The sequence below is a fragment of the Grampus griseus genome, assembly GCF_964374135.1.
Source record: "Grampus griseus genome assembly, chromosome: 10".
In the NCBI taxonomy this organism is placed as follows: Eukaryota; Metazoa; Chordata; class Mammalia; order Artiodactyla; family Delphinidae; genus Grampus; species Grampus griseus.
In genome coordinates this window covers 97,010,423-97,027,928 of record NC_139004.1, presented here as the reverse complement: position 1 = coordinate 97,027,928, position 17,506 = coordinate 97,010,423, and the positions used below count along the sequence as shown (strand labels likewise).

Sequence of the window (17,506 nt, the reverse complement as noted above, 5' to 3'; positions counted from 1 at the left end):
ATGCAGCAGGCACAGCAGCCAGCAACCACTTGGGCCCAATTATTTACCATCCCCGAGGAACACAGCCTCACTTTTGCCCTGGCAGAAGGCAAGAACCAAGAATTCCAAACAGACCATTTATTTTCTAAGAATCAATATATTTTCTTCCTTTGAAATAAATACAAACCAGTTTGAAAGGTGGGGGAATCTATGGGAAGAAGGGAAGTGGGGACAGGCCCCAGTCTTTTTTTTAGTACCAAATGACTCTGGCGCGACCCGGAAACGCAGTTACAAATGAGAATAATTTAAATTCTCCACTATTTACAGTATTTACAACAGCAGGGGAGGGGGGTCACCTAGTGCCCCTCTTCCGGGCTGGACAGACATCAATCTCAATGCTAGGCTGTGCAGATGCCAGCTCACCTCACCACCTCAGGGGCCTCAGGCCACTAGGCAGTTAGGGGTTCTCCTGGCATGAGTAGGCAGAGGTGGTTGGATGGCCTGTTTTACGCAGCGTCCTAAGCTTGGCCCACCAACGTGCGCTACAATGCCGTGAGGTCTCTGGAGCTTTCTGGCCTGTGGAACCTCCCCTCTCATTGCGCAGAGCCCCCATGGGCCCTTGGAGTGTTCTGTACAGTCCAGCTGCACTCAGGGCGGGAGGGACCTCCCCCACCCAGCTTCCCCTGAGACTGGCCCCAAGACCAGGAATGAGTCAGTGCAGAGGCCGGTGCCACTCCAGGACAGTGAGCAAAGGGGAGGAGAGAGGTGGCAGGGCACTGTAGGTTGGGTTGTGCTGGACAGTATCAGTCACTATCGCTGGTCTCACTGCTCTGCTCGCCCTGCACCTTGCTGCGGTGCTGCAGAGCCCTGTGGTAGGCGATCTGTACTGACTTGCGGATGTTGGATTTCCGGCCCTCCAGCATCTTCTCCTTGTCAAGGTCCTGGTTCACGCCCAGAGGAACCAGCTTAGTCCTGGGCAGCCACTGCCTGTAGGACGAGGTGAGAAGCGAGTAAGTCATCTCTTATCTCTGAGGGAGCAACAGGCACCAGCCTTCCTCACTTGTTCATTCCTTCAAAAACTCCTCCTGAGTGCCCCACTCTGGGCCAGGCTCTGGTGGGAATTAAAGAAACCAAGAGATGCAGTCCCTGCTCTCAAGGAACTGCTCACAGGCTAGTGATGAAAAGAGCCCAGTCATCGGTCACAACGGGGTAATCATAGGTTAGTTATGGGCACAAAAAGGAGCCTTGACCTACCCTGAAATAGGTACCTTGTCCAGTGGGCTCCAGGCAGACTTAACTGACATTAAACATCCTCTGCAGACAATTAACAACCAGAGACCACACGTGTAAGTGTGACGGAACAGGCATTCAGAACCTGAATGATTATGCCTGCTTTATCCCCATCTTGTCACCATGGAGGCAGAGGTGGGAAAAGTAAGTCTAGAAGCCACTTTAGTCTGGGTGGGGAGCCACCCCCACATTTGTCACAGTCACTCACGGTCCTTTGATTTCTAGCTACAGCTGTCTGTCAGCTGCTGCCCGCTCAGTCTCTCAGACTCTTGGTCAACACAACCCTTTTGCTCAAAGATCTAAGTCCCTCCCCCACTGATTTATGACAGCTCAGGCTGTCTGTTGCTGGAGTTCCCTGGCAACCTGCCCCGATACCGAGGGTTGCATCTGTGGCTATGAGTCACATCAAATGCTCCCCTCCTCCCTTACCAGGTTCGCTTGTTGTCAAAGAAGAGGACGAGGTAGAGATGCTCTCGGGCTTCCTGGGTCATCTGTTCCCCAAGTTTCAGCACCTCCAGTGGGGGCACAGGGATGGGAACCCCATGGTGGAACATACCTTCCCGGGGCATCTTTGGATCAATGATCTAAGGGTGTAATAAGACCTTGGTTTAGTTCAGTCTCCTTCCCAAGGCTTACCCTATCCAAGAATTTGGAGACTACGTCTGAAGTGGGAACAGAAAATGGTTACCACACTCCTAGGGCTGCAGTGCTGACCCTTGGCTTATTTCCATGCTGAACTATTTCAGAGCCCAAGGGGCAAAGGGAAGAAAGAGGGAGAGATGGAGAAACTAACCAGGGACCTCTAAGTGTCTATCTGCCAAAGACTCCTGTGCTCTGCAGCTCAGCAGAGAGTAGAAAAAGTCTGCTACTTTTGAGTCTGTGTTCTGGGGTTGGAAGACAAGGGATATGACAAGAAAAGTGGAAGCCTACCAGAGCTGGGTATGATGGATACCCTCGGCATTTGGCCCACACCAGGTCCAGAGCATCCAGTGGGGAGTCCTCATCCTCTGACAGCCAGCCAGCTCCCCGGCCCAGACTCTTCCTTACCACTTCACAGGAATGGGAGAGAGGGGGCGGATCAGCAGTCCGGGGTCTGGCAAGGCCCTGACACTGGGCCCCCAGAACCCCTGGCTTTGGGCAGGCGTACTTACTGCTGTGGCCCACGCCGCGGCCAGTGCCCACGGAGTAGGCCTCGTTCTCAGTGCCTGAGGTATCTTCACTGCTATCCTCTGGGAACGTGCCCCGAGAGAAGGAGGGCTTGCCCCGGCCTTGTTTTGAAGGCGTTGTGCTGTGGACAAAAGGGAAGCTCAACTCAAAGGAGGGGAAGAGTGGGGAATGGCATGGTGGGTATCCTCCCTTCTTTAAGCCCCTAGGGTCTAAGACGTTTGGAAAGCAGAGGCTACTTGAAGAATTTCAAACTCAAATGCCCTCAGGGACTTGGGGGTGATCTGACTGAAGTGGGCTGGACATAGCAGTAGTGCTGAATGCATGCGCCCGTCTTAAGTCAACAGTGGCCAGAACTGCCAGTCTGATTTTTACAGAGACTACAGAAACTGGGAATTTTATATGCCACTTCCGAATCTTTTTTTTTTTTTTTTTTAATACTATGCTGGCCAAACAAAATGTCTGCAGGCCAAATCCAGCCCACAAGGAACCAGTTTATGCCCTCTGTTCTAAACCATCAGCTTAACACAGGGTGGGCTCCTCTGTTTCATTATGGTGACAGTCTCATCTATTCCATTTATTTTGCAGAGAACCTTTGGTTTGAGCCATCTTAATCTAGGCTAAAATGGCTGCCACCCCACTCCCCATAGGGAAATCTAGAAGGCCATCCCGGAGGTGGGTCTTGATCCGGAGGACTGGTACCTGGTCCGGTCTGAGGCAGCGCTGCTGCTGCTACTGCTGCTGGACTCAGAGTCCGAGCTGCTCCGAGGAAGGCTGCAGTCATTACGATACACCAAGAAACTCTTCTTTACTGGCTGGTTTCCACCACTGAAGCCGTTGGCTGGTAAGTCTTGGTTGGGGGGAGGGGGGAAGGGAAAGAATCAGTCAGGAAGATGTAGATCAGAGATCTACTGGGGGTAAGAGGGACTTAGAGCTTGGCTTTCACTTCTGTGCTGGAAAATTCCTCCAACCTTGGCCAGCAGAGCTAGCTCTGGGCAGTGTCCACCACAGTTGGCCACAGCTCTGCCCCACCCCTTGCACTTCCCTTGGCAGTTACTAGCCTTAGGACACAAATGGCTTAAAGGAGATTCCCCAAGGAGGATAAGAAGAGAAAAGGTGAAGTGATACAATGGAGGGGCGGGGGGGCCCTGGATGGGAATCTAGCTGGGTCAGCATCTCTGGGCTTCAGTTTCCCCATCTGTAAAATGAGGGAATTGAATTAAAGGATTCCTAAGGGCCCTTCTAGCTCTGATATATTATGGGCAAATGAAGGGATAGGTGGGAGTTATATTGGGAAGGATGGCAGCTTTGCTCACTCTACTGCGGGGCTGGGTGATGGTGAGGCTCACCCATTGGGGGGTCTTCTGTGGATTTATCACTGTCGCTGTCTGAACTCGAACTGGGCCGAGGGCTCCTACCCCGCTTGCGCTGACGCAGGGAGCCCATGATGGGGAGCTGGGGGGGCCCCACAGGACTGCCTCCGTGGCTGGGGGTCATCTGGCTCTCCCGGTTTTTGGGGGGCCGGCCCGGCCTCTTGGGCGGTCCAGCTGTCTTCGGGTTCTTTTTGGAGAACAGAACTGAGGTTCTCCTGCCCACCTCATGTGCGGGGGTTGAGGACATGTTGGGACCCAGGCCTGGAGCAGAGAAAGAGAGAAGGAGAGTCGGTGAGGGGCCTGATGTGGGAAGGGCATACATCCAGGGTAGGCCCTGGGTATATAGGACCATAACTCCAGGTAGAGTAGGGGAGATAATCTGGGGGGCATGGAGTTGGGAACATTGTCTCTTATACAAATAGCCAGAGAGGCAGCTAAGAGGCCCTTGACTGGGGAATTGAGGGAGAAAGTGCAGCTGGCTGTGCATGAGGGACCTCTGCCTGGGGCATGGCAGGCACTGAGTGTGTGCTGCAGAGTCAAAGTCTGGCTGGCCTCGGGGTCCACCATGCTGCGGGGTTCAGACCTTTGCTTGTCTCCTGGCTGCTGCTCTCCTCGGCGGCACTGTCTGTCTGCCCGTCCTTGTCACAGGCTGCCGGGTGGGGTGTCAGGCTGCCCCGGCTGGAGGGGCCGTGCCGCTCAGGCCCATCCCGTCCAGTTTCCCGCTGGGTGGCAAGCTTGCGCCGCAGTGCCGTCATCTCTTTCTTGATCATCTTTGCACGCCTTGAGCGGCCCACGCTCTGCTTACTGGCATTCACCTCATCCAGCCGCTCAAGCAACAGCTTCAGCTGCTCTTCCACCGGCAAGTGCTTCTGGTTCTCCAGCAGGACCAGCCGCTCTTCCTCTGCTGCCAGGGGTGGGAATAGGGAGGAAAGGGTCAGACTCAGGGCAGTCCTCTGGGCCCCGTGAACCTGGGCAGGCAACAAGAAACCCACTCTTCTCCCCCTCTGCTTCTCACCAGGAGCAGCTGTAAAACAGTAGCCCCGAGATGTGCAATGGCAGGGACTGCTATGCATTCACCCAGTCTGGCTTCTTACGCATTCCTGGGGATAGCCTGCCACTGCTCAGCCTAGCTGCTTCCTGCCTACACAATGCCTGCTCCCAGGAGGGGACTTTGGAAAGCTGTTCATCCCTGGCATTGGCGTCTATGTGGAGGTGTGACTTATCACCCACCATCTTCGGTGTGGTGTGAGGCCTCGTCTCCAGCCAGGCTGTGGGGGATATGCATGCCCGTCTCAAAGTCAATGCCCATTTTTTCTGCCTGGCGCCGGGCCTGGCGGAGCACAGCACCACCCTGCTCACGGAGCCGCACTGCTGCCCGGTAGAAGATGGTATCCTTGGCATTATACTTGAGGCAGTTGCTGACGATGAGGTTGAAGTCCTCCTCAAAATCATCCAAGTTCAGGTAGCGGTAAGCCTCCAAGTTCTGCTTCATGGTGAAAAAGTCCATAGGCTTTTTGATGTGGTCTAGGTAGTCAGGTACCTGGGAGAACACGGTAGGTGTAGCTAAGTGGAGATACGTTCCTCATTCCCCCTGAACCCCTGTTCCTAATAACCTCCCTTGAAATGCATCCAGCAACCTCCTCCCACCACAGTTAGAGGCAGGCATTCAGCACAGGGGAAAAGAAAGCCGGATTCTAGTCTTGACTTTACTAGTCACAAGCTGTGTGACCTTGGCAAGCCTCTTAACCTCTCTGGGCCTTCTTTTCCTCACCTAGAAAACAGTAATGAAATTACAGCCAAATCTATCTCCTAGAGCCATATGACGCTTTAGTAAGAAAATGACTAGGGGAATCCTCTGGAAAAAAACACCACCTTGCATTCCTATAGCTCTCTTTACTTATCATTAAGACTTATAAGGAGGCTGCTGCCTCAGGCCTCTCATTTTATACCTTTTAGAGAGAAGAGTCTGCCAGTCAGGACCTAGGGCTTCAGAGATGGTTCTTTAGGTGCTGAGCCTTCTAAATTCTCCGTTCTAGGGTTCAGCACCCGGAAAGTGTCTTCCTGCCCTGGGATAATTCATTTGGCAGACTCAGTCCCTGCCTCTGGGGAAGGAGTGCAGATTGCCTCCCATTCTGGGCCCTTGGGATATGACAGGGACAAGACAGAGTCCAGGTGATGCATGTGGCTCCAGTTCATCCTGGAGCCCCAGAGCCACCAGCCCCTCTCTTCAAGGTCCCCTCCTAGTCCCTGGCCCAGACCTGCAGCGGGGGTCCATCTGGGAGAGGAACAGAAAGAAGGTGGAGTGAGGGGAAGGGATTCTTACTTCGTCCAATTCGGTTACCTCAGACAGAGGGACCGGCTCGCTGAAGATGTTGCCTGTGTCCTTCTCTTGGAGCTGCTCCAGGGTTTTTCGAAGGAGGATGAGGAAAGGGGTCAGCTGCATCTCCATGGCAATCTGCTGGACCTTGATCTGACACACATAAAGGCCCGATCAGCCAGGCCTAGGCCAGTCCCTTGGCAGAGAGGTCTGAGGAGATGGCTGTAGCTGGTATGGGAACTCGCCTTCCTTCCCACCCTACACAGCTCGGTGTACTTGACTCCTCTGGACTTTCCCTTCCTTGAGCTCCCAGCACCAGCTACCTGCATCACATAATTTAGGATTCCGGTCACACTCTCCTGCGACATTCTGCTTCCGGTGGGCTTGAGAGCAAACTGAGCTCACGAGACCTGACTCCCGCATCAGCCCTGTTGCTTCCTGGACAGGTGACACATACTTGTCCATGTTTTCTGTTTTCCTGGGTCTGTTTTCTCTACTGTAAAAAAGAGTTGGCCCAGGAGCACTCACCGTCTCCCTTTTGAGTTTCTCCCGCTTGCGGATCAGCTCCACCAGCAGCCGGGCTCGCTCCAGGTCGTGCCGAAGCCGCTGCCAGGACTTGAGCTGTTCTTTGAGGGCCCAGTTCTTGTCCTCAGAATCTCTCTGAAGAGGCAAAAGAGGGATCAGGAAATGATGAGAGAGCCAGAGGGGACGAGAGCCCAGGAAACTTGGGTCAAGGGCAGGCAAAGCCAAAGGAGGGAGCACAGTGATTTATTGGTAGGCTCACTAACTAACTGAAGTGGAAGCTCCTCAACCCACATGGCCCCTAGGCCCAGCACAGAGTCGGTGCTCAGTATATGCTTGCTGTGAACGAACAGATGAACACATAGGAAAAATGCGTTAAAAATCATCTGTAAGGATTTCATCCTGAGCTTGCTTTGAGGCCTAGTTTAAAGGAGGAAACAGCCCAAGCCCTCAGACACTGGAAACTACAGTCACAAATCTCTGTTCTTGGGGACTTCCCTGGCGGTCCAGTGGTTAAGACTCCACGCTTCCAAGGCAGGGGGTGCGGGTTCGATCCCTGGTCGGGGAACTAAGATCCCACATGCCGGGCGGTACGGCCCCCCCAAAATCTCTGTCCTCGTGCCCCTGGCACTAGTTCCTAGAGCCCACAGGGAATCTGACACAGTACCCCAACTTGGTCACAGTTCCTCTGAGACTGCAGGTGTGTCTGCAGGCGACGCAGCAGTGGGACCCCATTCCGTGACTGCCTCTTCAGCGTCCAGTAGCTGTGCAGCCTCTGCATGAACTGGCTCTTCCTTTGGATGGTCAGGCGGTTAGTGATTTTACTAAGCCTGGGAAGCAGGAGAGCAAAGAGAAAAACCTCTTGGGCCCTGATTTTCTTAAGCAGAACAGTGGTCTCTGGCTAATGAGAGTTTCTGAGTGGGGCTAAATAGAGAATAAATCTACTGTCAGAAAGGCCTATGACACTGGGCTAAGGCAAAGAAGAGCAAAGAGAGCTGTCAATGGCAACTCAGCAGGCAGGGAGCCAAGCTCCCAGCTCTAAGCCAGATCCATAATTCTGTTCCCCAGTGGGTCAGGGAGCCTGCCCCTAAGACTGCTCTTGTCATTGCAGCCCAAAGTGCTATTTGACCCTGGGATACCCAACTCAGACTGAGCCTGGGAAGGTTTTAAGATGAAGTATTACTGTACAGCAGTAAACTATAGGAAATCGACTATATAGCACAAGAGAGAGTAAAAAGTAACTGATGACTGTAGCCCTCATTTGGACTTATTTGTGGCAGCAACCGTTTCACGATTCCTAGAGCGTATCCATCCCCCTTCTTCATTCCATTCTCCCTTCAGAGTCGGACCATTTCTTCCACTGTGGCTGGTAGCTATTCCAGCCTCTTTCTTCCTAACTTAAACCACCTCATCAAAACGGAAGGCAGTTTAAAACACGTTAGGTCTGCCAGATAAAAGCTGAAGTTTCTGTTTCCTAGTGTAAAAGCCAGGTGACCTGCTAGAGCTCATCTCTTTTGATATTAAAAACAAAAAGCAAAAAAACCCCAAAACTTCTATGTAGCTCCTGATAGGAAGAAGATACCCCAACCCTGTCACTCCACTCAGGGGGCTGTCAGTCTCCAACAGGGCTTCTTCCCTCAACAGCCTGTCCACCTGCTCCCCCCATACCTGTGTGGTGGGATGCAGGGCACAGACACCACAGGTGCTGCTGCCCGTTTCTCTGCCAAGATCTTCCGCGCCTTCTTCATCTTGATCCGGGACTTGGCCTTGGCCTTCTTGACCTTCTCTGAGCTCCAACTCTTACCCTCCTCCTCCTCCTCCTCCTCCTCCTCCTCCCCCTCGCTGTGGGACAGGGCAGGCAGGCGGCGTGCTGAACCTGGAGGCGTATGGATGTCGCAGTAGGCAGTCTTGCGGACGCTGAAGGAGGTGCCATTGGCACCCGTCTCCCGCACAGGCTCCATCTTCATGTAAAGGCCAGCCTGCTGGGCACACGTCACATGGAAGGCTGTGTAGCAGTTGGCCTTGTGGCACTGGATGCAGGCCCCTGAGCCCCGCTGTTTGCAAATGTAGCAGGTCAGCTTCCAGCGAGCTGGCGGGATGTGCTCGATGCTGTCGATAGGCTCCAGGAAGACTGTGTTGGCGAAGCAGACCTCAGGGATCCACAGGGCACACACCACATGGGCCCAGCGCCCATCATCTGTCTGCTTGAAGGCACCGCCCTTGTTGGGGCACAGGGCGCAGTCCACAGCACGGGAGGGTGACTGTAGGCAGCGGCGGCACAGCCACTGGCCCTCAGGGATGTAGGGGACACCGTAGCACTCCTGGTGCACAGCCAGGTTGCACATGTCACAGAAGAGGATGACATTGCTGTTCTGGCACTCACCATCATTGCAGATACAGCACACTGCATCCTCATCCACGAGCGCATTGGGGTCGCCTTTATTGTGGCTCTCAAAGTAGGACTCTTTCTCCAACCGGTCCATTAAGTACTCAAAGATTTCCTGCGGAATGGGACTCACACCCTCCGTCTTCCGCCGCTCGTTCATGATATCCAGCCAGATGTAGTCCTCCTCATCCATGTCATACTCTACTTCCTCATCCAGCTCTTCCGCCGACTTCTCGATGTACCTGCAGTGCACATAGGCAGCTCAGCACCAGAAGGTTGAGATTTCCCTCCTTTAAAGACCATGGGTTATATCTGTCGAGTACTCACCCTATTCTAGGCCTGTGCCTTTACGTAAGTCTGTGCTGTCTGATTCTATCCTCACCTTTACCCCAGGCACTCTAAGTCCTATAATCATTCTTATTTTGCAGAAAAGGAAAACTTACATTTGGGGAGCTTAATTCACCTGCCCTGGTCCTCTTGTGAGAAAGTGGCAGAGCTGGGATATGAACCCAACCATGCCGATTTCAAAGCTCATGTCCTAGCTGCTACACTGCCTCCTTTGAGGTGCAGAGGCTCAGCCAGACTCCTGAAGGATGGGGCAGCTAGGACCCATTATTGGGGTGATCTGGGTGATGATACAAGGAGTCAGAGGAAGGAAGGTCCTCAGTTTTCATTTGCAAATCATACATAAGTTGTTTTAGCACCAACTGGCTATGTCCTGAATGCAGCTGCTGTAGGTCTTCTGTTAGCTGGTACCAGCATCAGCTCAGGGCTCCCTCAAACTCTAGGTACTCTTTACTCTCTGGATAACCTTGGGAAATAACAGTCAGAATAACGAAGATTTACTGAGCATTTACTATAAGCTAGGCATTGTGCTAAGTTATCACATTTATTTTCCCCATAGCCATAGGGTCAATGTTTTTACTCTCCTCACTTTATAGATGAGGAAACTGGAAGCTTTGAGAAGTTAATTAACTACCCAACACAGTTAGTTCACACAACCAGGAAGTGGCAGAGTGAGGATTCAAACTGTACTTCACAGCACTCAGTGAGCCAGCAGGACTGCAGCTAAGGATTGCTCCAGGTGCCTGGGATACAAAGTAGGCTCCCCACCCCCTTGCCATGCACACTCTAGGTGGCCTGACCCTGGTGTGGTAAAGCTACAGGGAGCTACAACGGAAAGAACAGGGCTTTGCCCTCTAACAAACCTGGATTTACATCCTGGCTCTGTTACTTTGTGGCATTCAGGACATCACTGCCCTTTTCTGAACCTCAGTCTTATTTTTATTTATTTATTTTTTTTGCGGTACGCGGGCCCCTCACTGTTGTGGCCTCTCCCGTTGTGGAGCACAGGCTCTGGACGTGCAGGCTCAGCGGCCATGGCTCACGGGCCCAGCCGCTCCGCGGCATGTGGGATCTTCCCGGACCGGGGCACGAACCCGTGTCCCCTGCATCGGCAGGCGGACTCTCAACCACTGCGCCACCAGGGAAGCCCTGAACCTCAGTTTTATTGATGACAGAATGAGAAACAAATGGGCTAAATCAAGTGGCACACAGCAGGCCCTAGATAAATGTTAGTTCCCATGCCTCCCCTCTCCTCTCCACAAGGGAAATGTGGCTCTGGGGGCTACAGCAGGCCAGGCAAGCAGAGGTTCCGGAGCCATGCTCTAGATGACAGCAGGCGAGTGAGCTGATCTCTCTGGGCCTTGGTTTCCACACCTGTAGAATGGTGATGCTAACTTGAACCTATTTCATACAGCTGTTGTGAACATTAAATGAGTTACTACAGGTAAAGGGCTTAGAACAGTAGCTGGCATGGAGCAAGTACTCAATAAATGTTAGCTTTATTATTAGTTTTTGTATAGATCTGCCCCACCCTGTCTTGCGTTATAACTGTTTTTGTGTCTTAACTCCTCCACTATTAGATAAGAGGCAAGAACCATGTCTGATTCACCACACAGAAATAGGTGCTCAGTGTTGCTCGTTTGAAAGACATTTAGGGGGTGGAAGGGAGGACAGACTAAAATACTGTGTCTATCAGAAGCAACTTCTTCCTTAGCCCTTTACCTCTTCCCCAAGGTGAATGCAATGTCCTCATCCTTGAAAAAGGGTGTGGCTCAGGGCTAGTGTGAAACATCTGGTCCCTTCCAGGCCTTGGCACCAGCTCTCAACCTTTTCTCTGCCACGACACACGTGACATTATGTGATGGTGCATAACACACTCCCACCATGCAGCAAGATTACAGGGTGTGGTGCAGATAAGGTAGGCTGCATGTCACGTACAATTCCTGACACAGCAGCTGACACTCCACCCTCTCTCTCCCCCTCAAGAAAGCATACCAGATGTGAGCAAGAGCAAGTGGTGTTATTAGAGGGATGACCTCAAATCTTCTTACATTTATATAAAAAGTAAATCATTTCCAAAAGAGGCAGTTCTGCTAACAGTAGTAACAAATTACATGCAACACACCTCCCAACTGATTGCAGTGCACCAGCTGAAAGCTGCTGCCTGGAGAACAGATCTGATTCCCCCGAGGAAAGAGTGAATCTGAGTGGAGGGGTGAAGAAAAGGAGCAGAGGAGCTGGGCTGGGCTGCTTACTGGAGCCAAGAGCACTGAAGAGCCATTAGGAGAGAGGGCAGGCCCAAAGAGGGGTCTGTGTGTTGGGAGGTGGGCATGGCAGTCAGTACTAACAGACAAGAGAGGCAGTAGAAAGCCAGAGGGAAACGGAGCTGGGCTGAACAGATGAAAGGATGGAAGAGAGGAAGAAGAGACTGGCTAGCATGTGAACAGCGGTGAGAGGAGAGTGACGCATTGGGCCAAATTACTTGAGTTCCCAAAGATTTGCTTTTAAAAAACTGAGATTTAGTATAACATCACATGGGTTGCCCTTCTGGTAAAAACTACCTTTCATATAAAAACCTTTACAACAAGTCCTTGTCAGAGATCAGGCTTTCTGATTAGCTGACACCAAAGATGGCTCCTTAACTAACTCACCCAAATGCCCTCTTTGACTTGGATGCCAAGACTCTAAGAAATTTTACACTTGGTTTTTATTCCATCCTTCAGCTAGGGTTTCTGTATGTAGTTCCACCACCACACTTCCCCACTCCTTCATTTTTTTACCTCAAGTTAAAGGAATTTAGCCTTATGCCTGTGACTTTTTAAAAATATTAATTAATTAATTTATTTATTTATTTTTGGTGCATTGGGTCTTTGTTGCTGCACGCGGGCTTCTCACTGCAGTGGCCCCTCCTGTCACGGAGCATGGGCTCCAGGCACACAGGCCTCAGCAGTCGTGGCTTGCAGGCTCTAGAGCACAGGCTCAGTAGTTGTGGCGCACGGGCTTAGCTGCTCCACGGCATGTGGGATCTTCCCGGACCAGGGCTCGAACCCGTGTCCCCTGCATTGGCAGGTGGATTCCCAACCACTGCGTCACCAGGGAAGCCCTATGCCTGTGACTTTATTAGGAGCCACTGTGACTAATTTTTGGAAAGAAGTGGGGTACTAAGAAACAGTTAAATGAAACAAATAAAAGGGTCCTTGGAGGAGTACAAAACATAGGCGATGAAAATACTGCTTACGCAGGCTAAAGGATGGGTGACAATAACAGAACAAGTAATGGGAAAATTACTTCTTTAGATTTACAAACTGATTTTATAACTTTATGAAATCATTGTCCCTAGTCTTGTACCTTTAGGCTACCAGAGGAATATTATACCTACTCTGCAGATGGGGTCACTGCAACACCAAAAGCTGGATGCCTTTCCCAAGATCACAGAGTGATGGAGTAGAAAGAGTCAGGAACAAAAAATGGGACCTTTTGATACTGTGGAAATAGTGCAGCTTTGGAGTCAGAGGAACCTGGGTTTGTCAGCTGTCTACTGACATGTGACTTCTCGGTCCTTTTTCTGGACTGTGGTTTCCTCATCTGTGAAATCAGAACAATACCTACCTGAGTAAGTTGTGAGAATAAGATAATGGAATGGCTATAAGGCACCCAGTGCAGGGCCTGGCATGTGGCAGTGTAGACGAAGTGCCATCATTGGCTGGGGCACTTTTATGCCTTGGCAGGACCAGTGTGCTTCTGCTGTGCTTTACCCCTGCCACTGCCTATCACCCATCTTTGACTCCTGAGCCCTGCTTGACCAGTTTTCCAGAGTTGGGAGGTGGAGGCGGCCTTACCGGTAATAGGAAGTCGGCCGGGGCGGGGCATCAGGGGTATCCTGCTCCAACTCCCGGTACACCACCTCTGGCAGCTTGGGAGTGGTGCTTGCAGAAGCATTGTGGTGATGGTGATGGTTGGAGTCCTTGCGCTTCTCCTTGTTCTTATGCTTGCCTGACTTGGGAGTAGCAGCCGGTGTCTCAGTGTTCTCCTTATTGCTGCCGTTCTCAGGGGCCTCCTCAGGGGCCTCCTCATCTTCTGACACCACATCCAGGTTGTCAAAGATGCTGATGCGGTGGACGCGGCCGTGCAGGTCCACCTCCACCATGCGCTGGGCCTGTGCGTAACTCATCACCTCACGGCTGGGCGACTGGGATACCTCTGAGGGGGTGGGTGACTGCTTGTTGGCTGGGCGTGACTGGCGCCCCTTCTTCTTGTGCTTTCGGAGTGGAGTCTGCTGTGGGGGCGGTGGGTTGTCATGGTCATAGTGGTACAGGTGGTACTCAATACCACTGTAACTCTTGTAGACCTTGCGGCAGGTCTCCACAGGGCACTCATACGGTGGCTTAGTTGCCCGCAAGTTGTGGCAGAAAGTCTTCACGTCAAAGTCCACCCCCATGCTGTCACATCTAGAATGTACAGATCAGTTAGCACAGGCCGAGGGAAGAGTTCCTGGCCACCCACTCCACTCTCTCCAGCCCTCCCTCTCCCCAAGGGTCCTGGCCAGCCAACCTCTACAGCAGCTCCAAATGCCCCCTCCTCCACAACATGGCCATAGTCTCGGCCTTATCACCTCTTGCCTGATCATCCTGCTCTGTGTCTCAGTTCTTCTAGCCTAATCTCACACAATGTGTCCAGAACGATCTTTCTACCAAGTAGAAACGATCATGTTAGTCTCTTGATTAAAAGCATCCTCCTGATGTTCCCCACTTACTTCAGGATAATATCCAAATTCCTTATGATGATATTCAAGGTGCTCCTTTCACTGTGTGGCCTTAGTCCTCCTTTCTAGATTCTTTTCACCAGTTACAGCTGTATTTCTGTCTAACCAGGACAACTTGCCAGTCCCTGAATGTTACAACCTCTCATTCCTGCAAGATGATCTCTATTTAGAATGCCTTCCAACCTCCCTGATTAGTGAGCTCCCACTCATTCTTCAAAACATGGCTCGAATGTCACTCCTGTTATGCTTCTTTGTCTCTCCCATGGAGAGCTGTGTTTCCCCAGCATTTCATCCTCACCTCCACCATGGCATTCACCACACTGGAAGTTCTCTGTCTCCTCCCATTAGACTGGGAGCTGTGCAGTGCAGACACCAGAGCTTACCCACCTCTGTATCCCCAGTACCTGGCATGTAGTGTTGTTTTGGCCAATGAATAAATAATCTGTTGAATGAATAGCTAAATGAGGGGATCACCAGTTCTGGAGATGAGATGGATGAAGGCTAGTGTCAGCCCATGCAGAAGTTTGAACAGGTAGCCAATGATTTGGTCCTGGACTCCAGCAGAAATCACTGGGTTACAGAAAGAATTAGTTAATTTCTGAGGCCTTTAAGGTAAGCCTATGCCCTGGCCCTGGGAGTGGCACCAGGCCCTAAGGGTACAAACAGGAACATGACAATCCAGGCACACTCAGCTCCATGCTGGTCCTCAGAGCCCTCCCTTCCTCCTCTCCAGTGTTCCTGGGTGAGTGGAGACAGCAGATGGCACCAGCCCCCAGGAAGCCCAGCTTGGTCAGAGAGACTGCCCCAATTTCTCCAGGCCTAGCTGAGTGCAACAATTTAACTGTGGTCTTGGCACCATTCCAAGCAAAGCCACCCTGAGCTCCCTGATTAATAACGGTCCTTGTTGGCTCCTCTCCTGCGACTTAACCAAGCTAGTGAGCTGCTCCAGTCTCTCCGTCAAAGCCCCAGATTGTCATATCAGTAAAACTACTCCTTAAACTCGCCCCTACTTCCTACCTGCACCTGTCTTTAAACAAACCAATCAGAAGCACAAACAAACTCTCCTCTTTCTATGATGAGTCCCTGGTGAACGCTGCAGCTCTGCTGCCCCGGCTGGCTCCCTAATCAGCACAGAAACCCCCAGCAAACGTCCCGCTGGGACTCAGAAACCGAAGCACAGAGGAGAGACAAGGCAACTTAGACCCGAAAGCCCGTGGGGAGGGCCCCGGCCCAGGGGCATGGCGGCGGCATCTGCCCCAGGCGCTCCGAGGGCTGGAGGAAGTAGGGGGCGGAGGCCAGAGGGATTAGGCCGGGCCGGGCGGTGCCCGCAGCCCTCTCCCGGATGCGGCTACGTTTCCCCTTTGTCGAAATGTAAAATGTTAAACAAGGCTCTTCTCCTGCCATTGGCCCAGGCAGCCCCAGGCAACCCCGAAGGATACAGTGTTGCCCGGAATGCAGGCTGTGAGCGAATGCACTGTCAGTTCTCCGGGCTGGAGTGGCCCGAGGGTACTCGGGCTGGGCAGCTCAGTGCGCGCCCCACGAAAGTAGCCTACCCCTTCCCGGCTGGCCACTCCCGCCCTCGTCCCTGGCCCGCACTCACCGGCCACCTCGAGTCCGGGCTCATTGCCGAGGGCGCCCGCCGGGGCTCCGACCCCACTAGGGGAGGCCGGCGGGGAAAGACGGGCCGGGGATGGGGAGCCCCAATTCCGGAGACTGCAGACCTCGCCACCCCGACCCCCTGCCGCCCCACGCTCTGGCCCGGCTCCCTGGGATTCCCGCGCTGACCCCTGCCGCTCCCAGTCCCGCCGGCGCCCCGGTCTTTCAATTGCGGCGGCCGCCGCCCCTTTCGAAAGCCCCTAGGTTGCCCGGTCTCGGGACCCAGCACCGCCGGAACAATGGAGGCTCCCGGAGGCAGCGCGGGGACGGCGGCGGCGGAGACGGTGGCGGCAAAGGCAGTGGCAGCGGCGGCGGCAGCAGCGGCGGCGACGGCGTCTGCGCAGGGTAAACGCGACGCCGCAACGCTGCCGAGCTGCACTTTCGCCACACATCCCCGCCCGCCCGCTGAGGCTCGAGAGGCCATTCTCTGGGATTCGGAAGTGCCCCTGGACACCCTACATGGCTTTTCTAGCACCTCCATCTTAGAGCTGAGTTTCTGGAGACTGAAGTTGCGGTACTCGGGACCCGGAGTGGTGGGGCCGTTTGTAGCGAATCTGCGACCACGTACGGTGAGCGCGGACTGGGCGTGAGGAGCCCGCCCTTCTCCCTTCCCCCTCTGCCTCTCTCCCCCCCTCCTCCTTCTCTCCCTCCTGCTGGCGCCGCGGCTGCGGTAGGGACCTGGCCTTGGTCTCGGAGGAAGGCGGCGAGGCGGGGCGGGAGCCACGGGGCGGGACTGGGGGGCAGGGCCAAGAGCAAGAGGGACGCGGACAGGAGCCTAAGGGGGACCCGAAGTTATAGGTAGGGGCGGGGCGGGGCTGGAAGAGAATAAACCAGTCTACGGGGCGGGGTTTGCGAAGAGTGGGCGGGGCCATCTGTAAAGCGGACCCCCAGTAAGGAGAATAGGGGCTGAACGGGGGGTGAAGCGTGGGACTAAACAGAAAAGTGGGCCTCAGAAAAGAAAGGGCGGGGCTTTGGGTGGGCCTGGAACTTGGAGATGGGCTAGGGGGAAAGGATATAGCTGGGAAAAACGATGTGAGGCTGAAGGTAAACGGTGGGGCTTGGGAAAGGTAAAGGGGCAGGGCTGGAGAAAAAGGTGTGAATCTGAAAGTAGCTGCCTGATTGGGGGTGGTGCGGAAGGCTGGTGGGGCGTGAAAGGGGTTGTGTAAGGTAAAATGAGATTCAGATGCTGGAACCCTGTAGGTAGGCGGGGAAATGCTTCATGGCTACGGGTTGCCGGTTGGAAGATAGTGTCAAAACAGAGCTGCGGGCTTCCCTGGTGGCACAGTGGTTGAGAGTCCGCCTGCCGACGCAGGGAACACGGGTTCGTGCCCCGGTCCGGGAAGGTCCCACATGCCGCGGAGCGGCTGGGCCCGTGAACCATGGCCGCTGAGCCTGCGCGTCCGGAGCCTGTGCTCCGCAACGGGAGAGGCCACAGCAGTGAGAGGCCCGCGTACCGAAAAATAAAAAAAAATAAACAAAGAAACAGAGCTGCTTTTAATGTGACTGGGCCACTTAGTAGCTATGTGAATTTGGGCAAGTCGTTAAATTCTTCCTCACCTACCTTTACTTATTTGTAAAGCTGAGCTCGACAACTCTGTTGTCAGTTCTTGGGGGCTTCGGAGAACTTGGGGGCCAGGAAGAGTCCACTTGTTAAACAATACTTGTTGCTGAGCCTGTCCAGTTTTGCCGTCAACGGCGAGCGTGAAAGATTC

General features: G+C 53.3%; 1 protein-coding gene across 4 annotated transcripts; it reads right to left on the bottom strand.

Annotated features, from left to right (window-relative positions):
* Positions 1–153: 153 nt before the first annotated feature.
* On the bottom strand, positions 154–16,104 carry BRPF1 (bromodomain and PHD finger containing 1). 4 transcript variants are annotated; one of them, XM_082663236.1, is made up of 14 exons: positions 15,739–16,104; positions 13,216–13,824; positions 8,314–9,273; positions 7,313–7,475; positions 6,652–6,783; positions 6,148–6,276; positions 5,037–5,346; positions 4,390–4,710; positions 3,783–4,067; positions 3,136–3,283; positions 2,421–2,557; positions 2,200–2,318; positions 1,699–1,853; positions 154–966 (listed from the first exon to the last, which is right to left on the bottom strand). In XM_082663236.1, exons 2-14 carry the CDS (start codon positions 13,812–13,814, stop codon positions 783–785), a joined length of 3,642 nt encoding a protein of 1,213 aa, XP_082519362.1. In that variant the 5' UTR covers positions 13,815–13,824; positions 15,739–16,104; the 3' UTR covers positions 154–782. The 4 variants fall into 4 exon arrangements, with proteins under 4 accessions (XP_082519362.1, XP_082519363.1, XP_082519360.1 ...); XM_082663237.1 differs by having other exon boundaries at positions 4,390–4,707; XM_082663234.1 differs by having other exon boundaries at positions 2,200–2,557.
* Between the last annotated feature and the right edge of the window lie 1,402 nt (positions 16,105–17,506).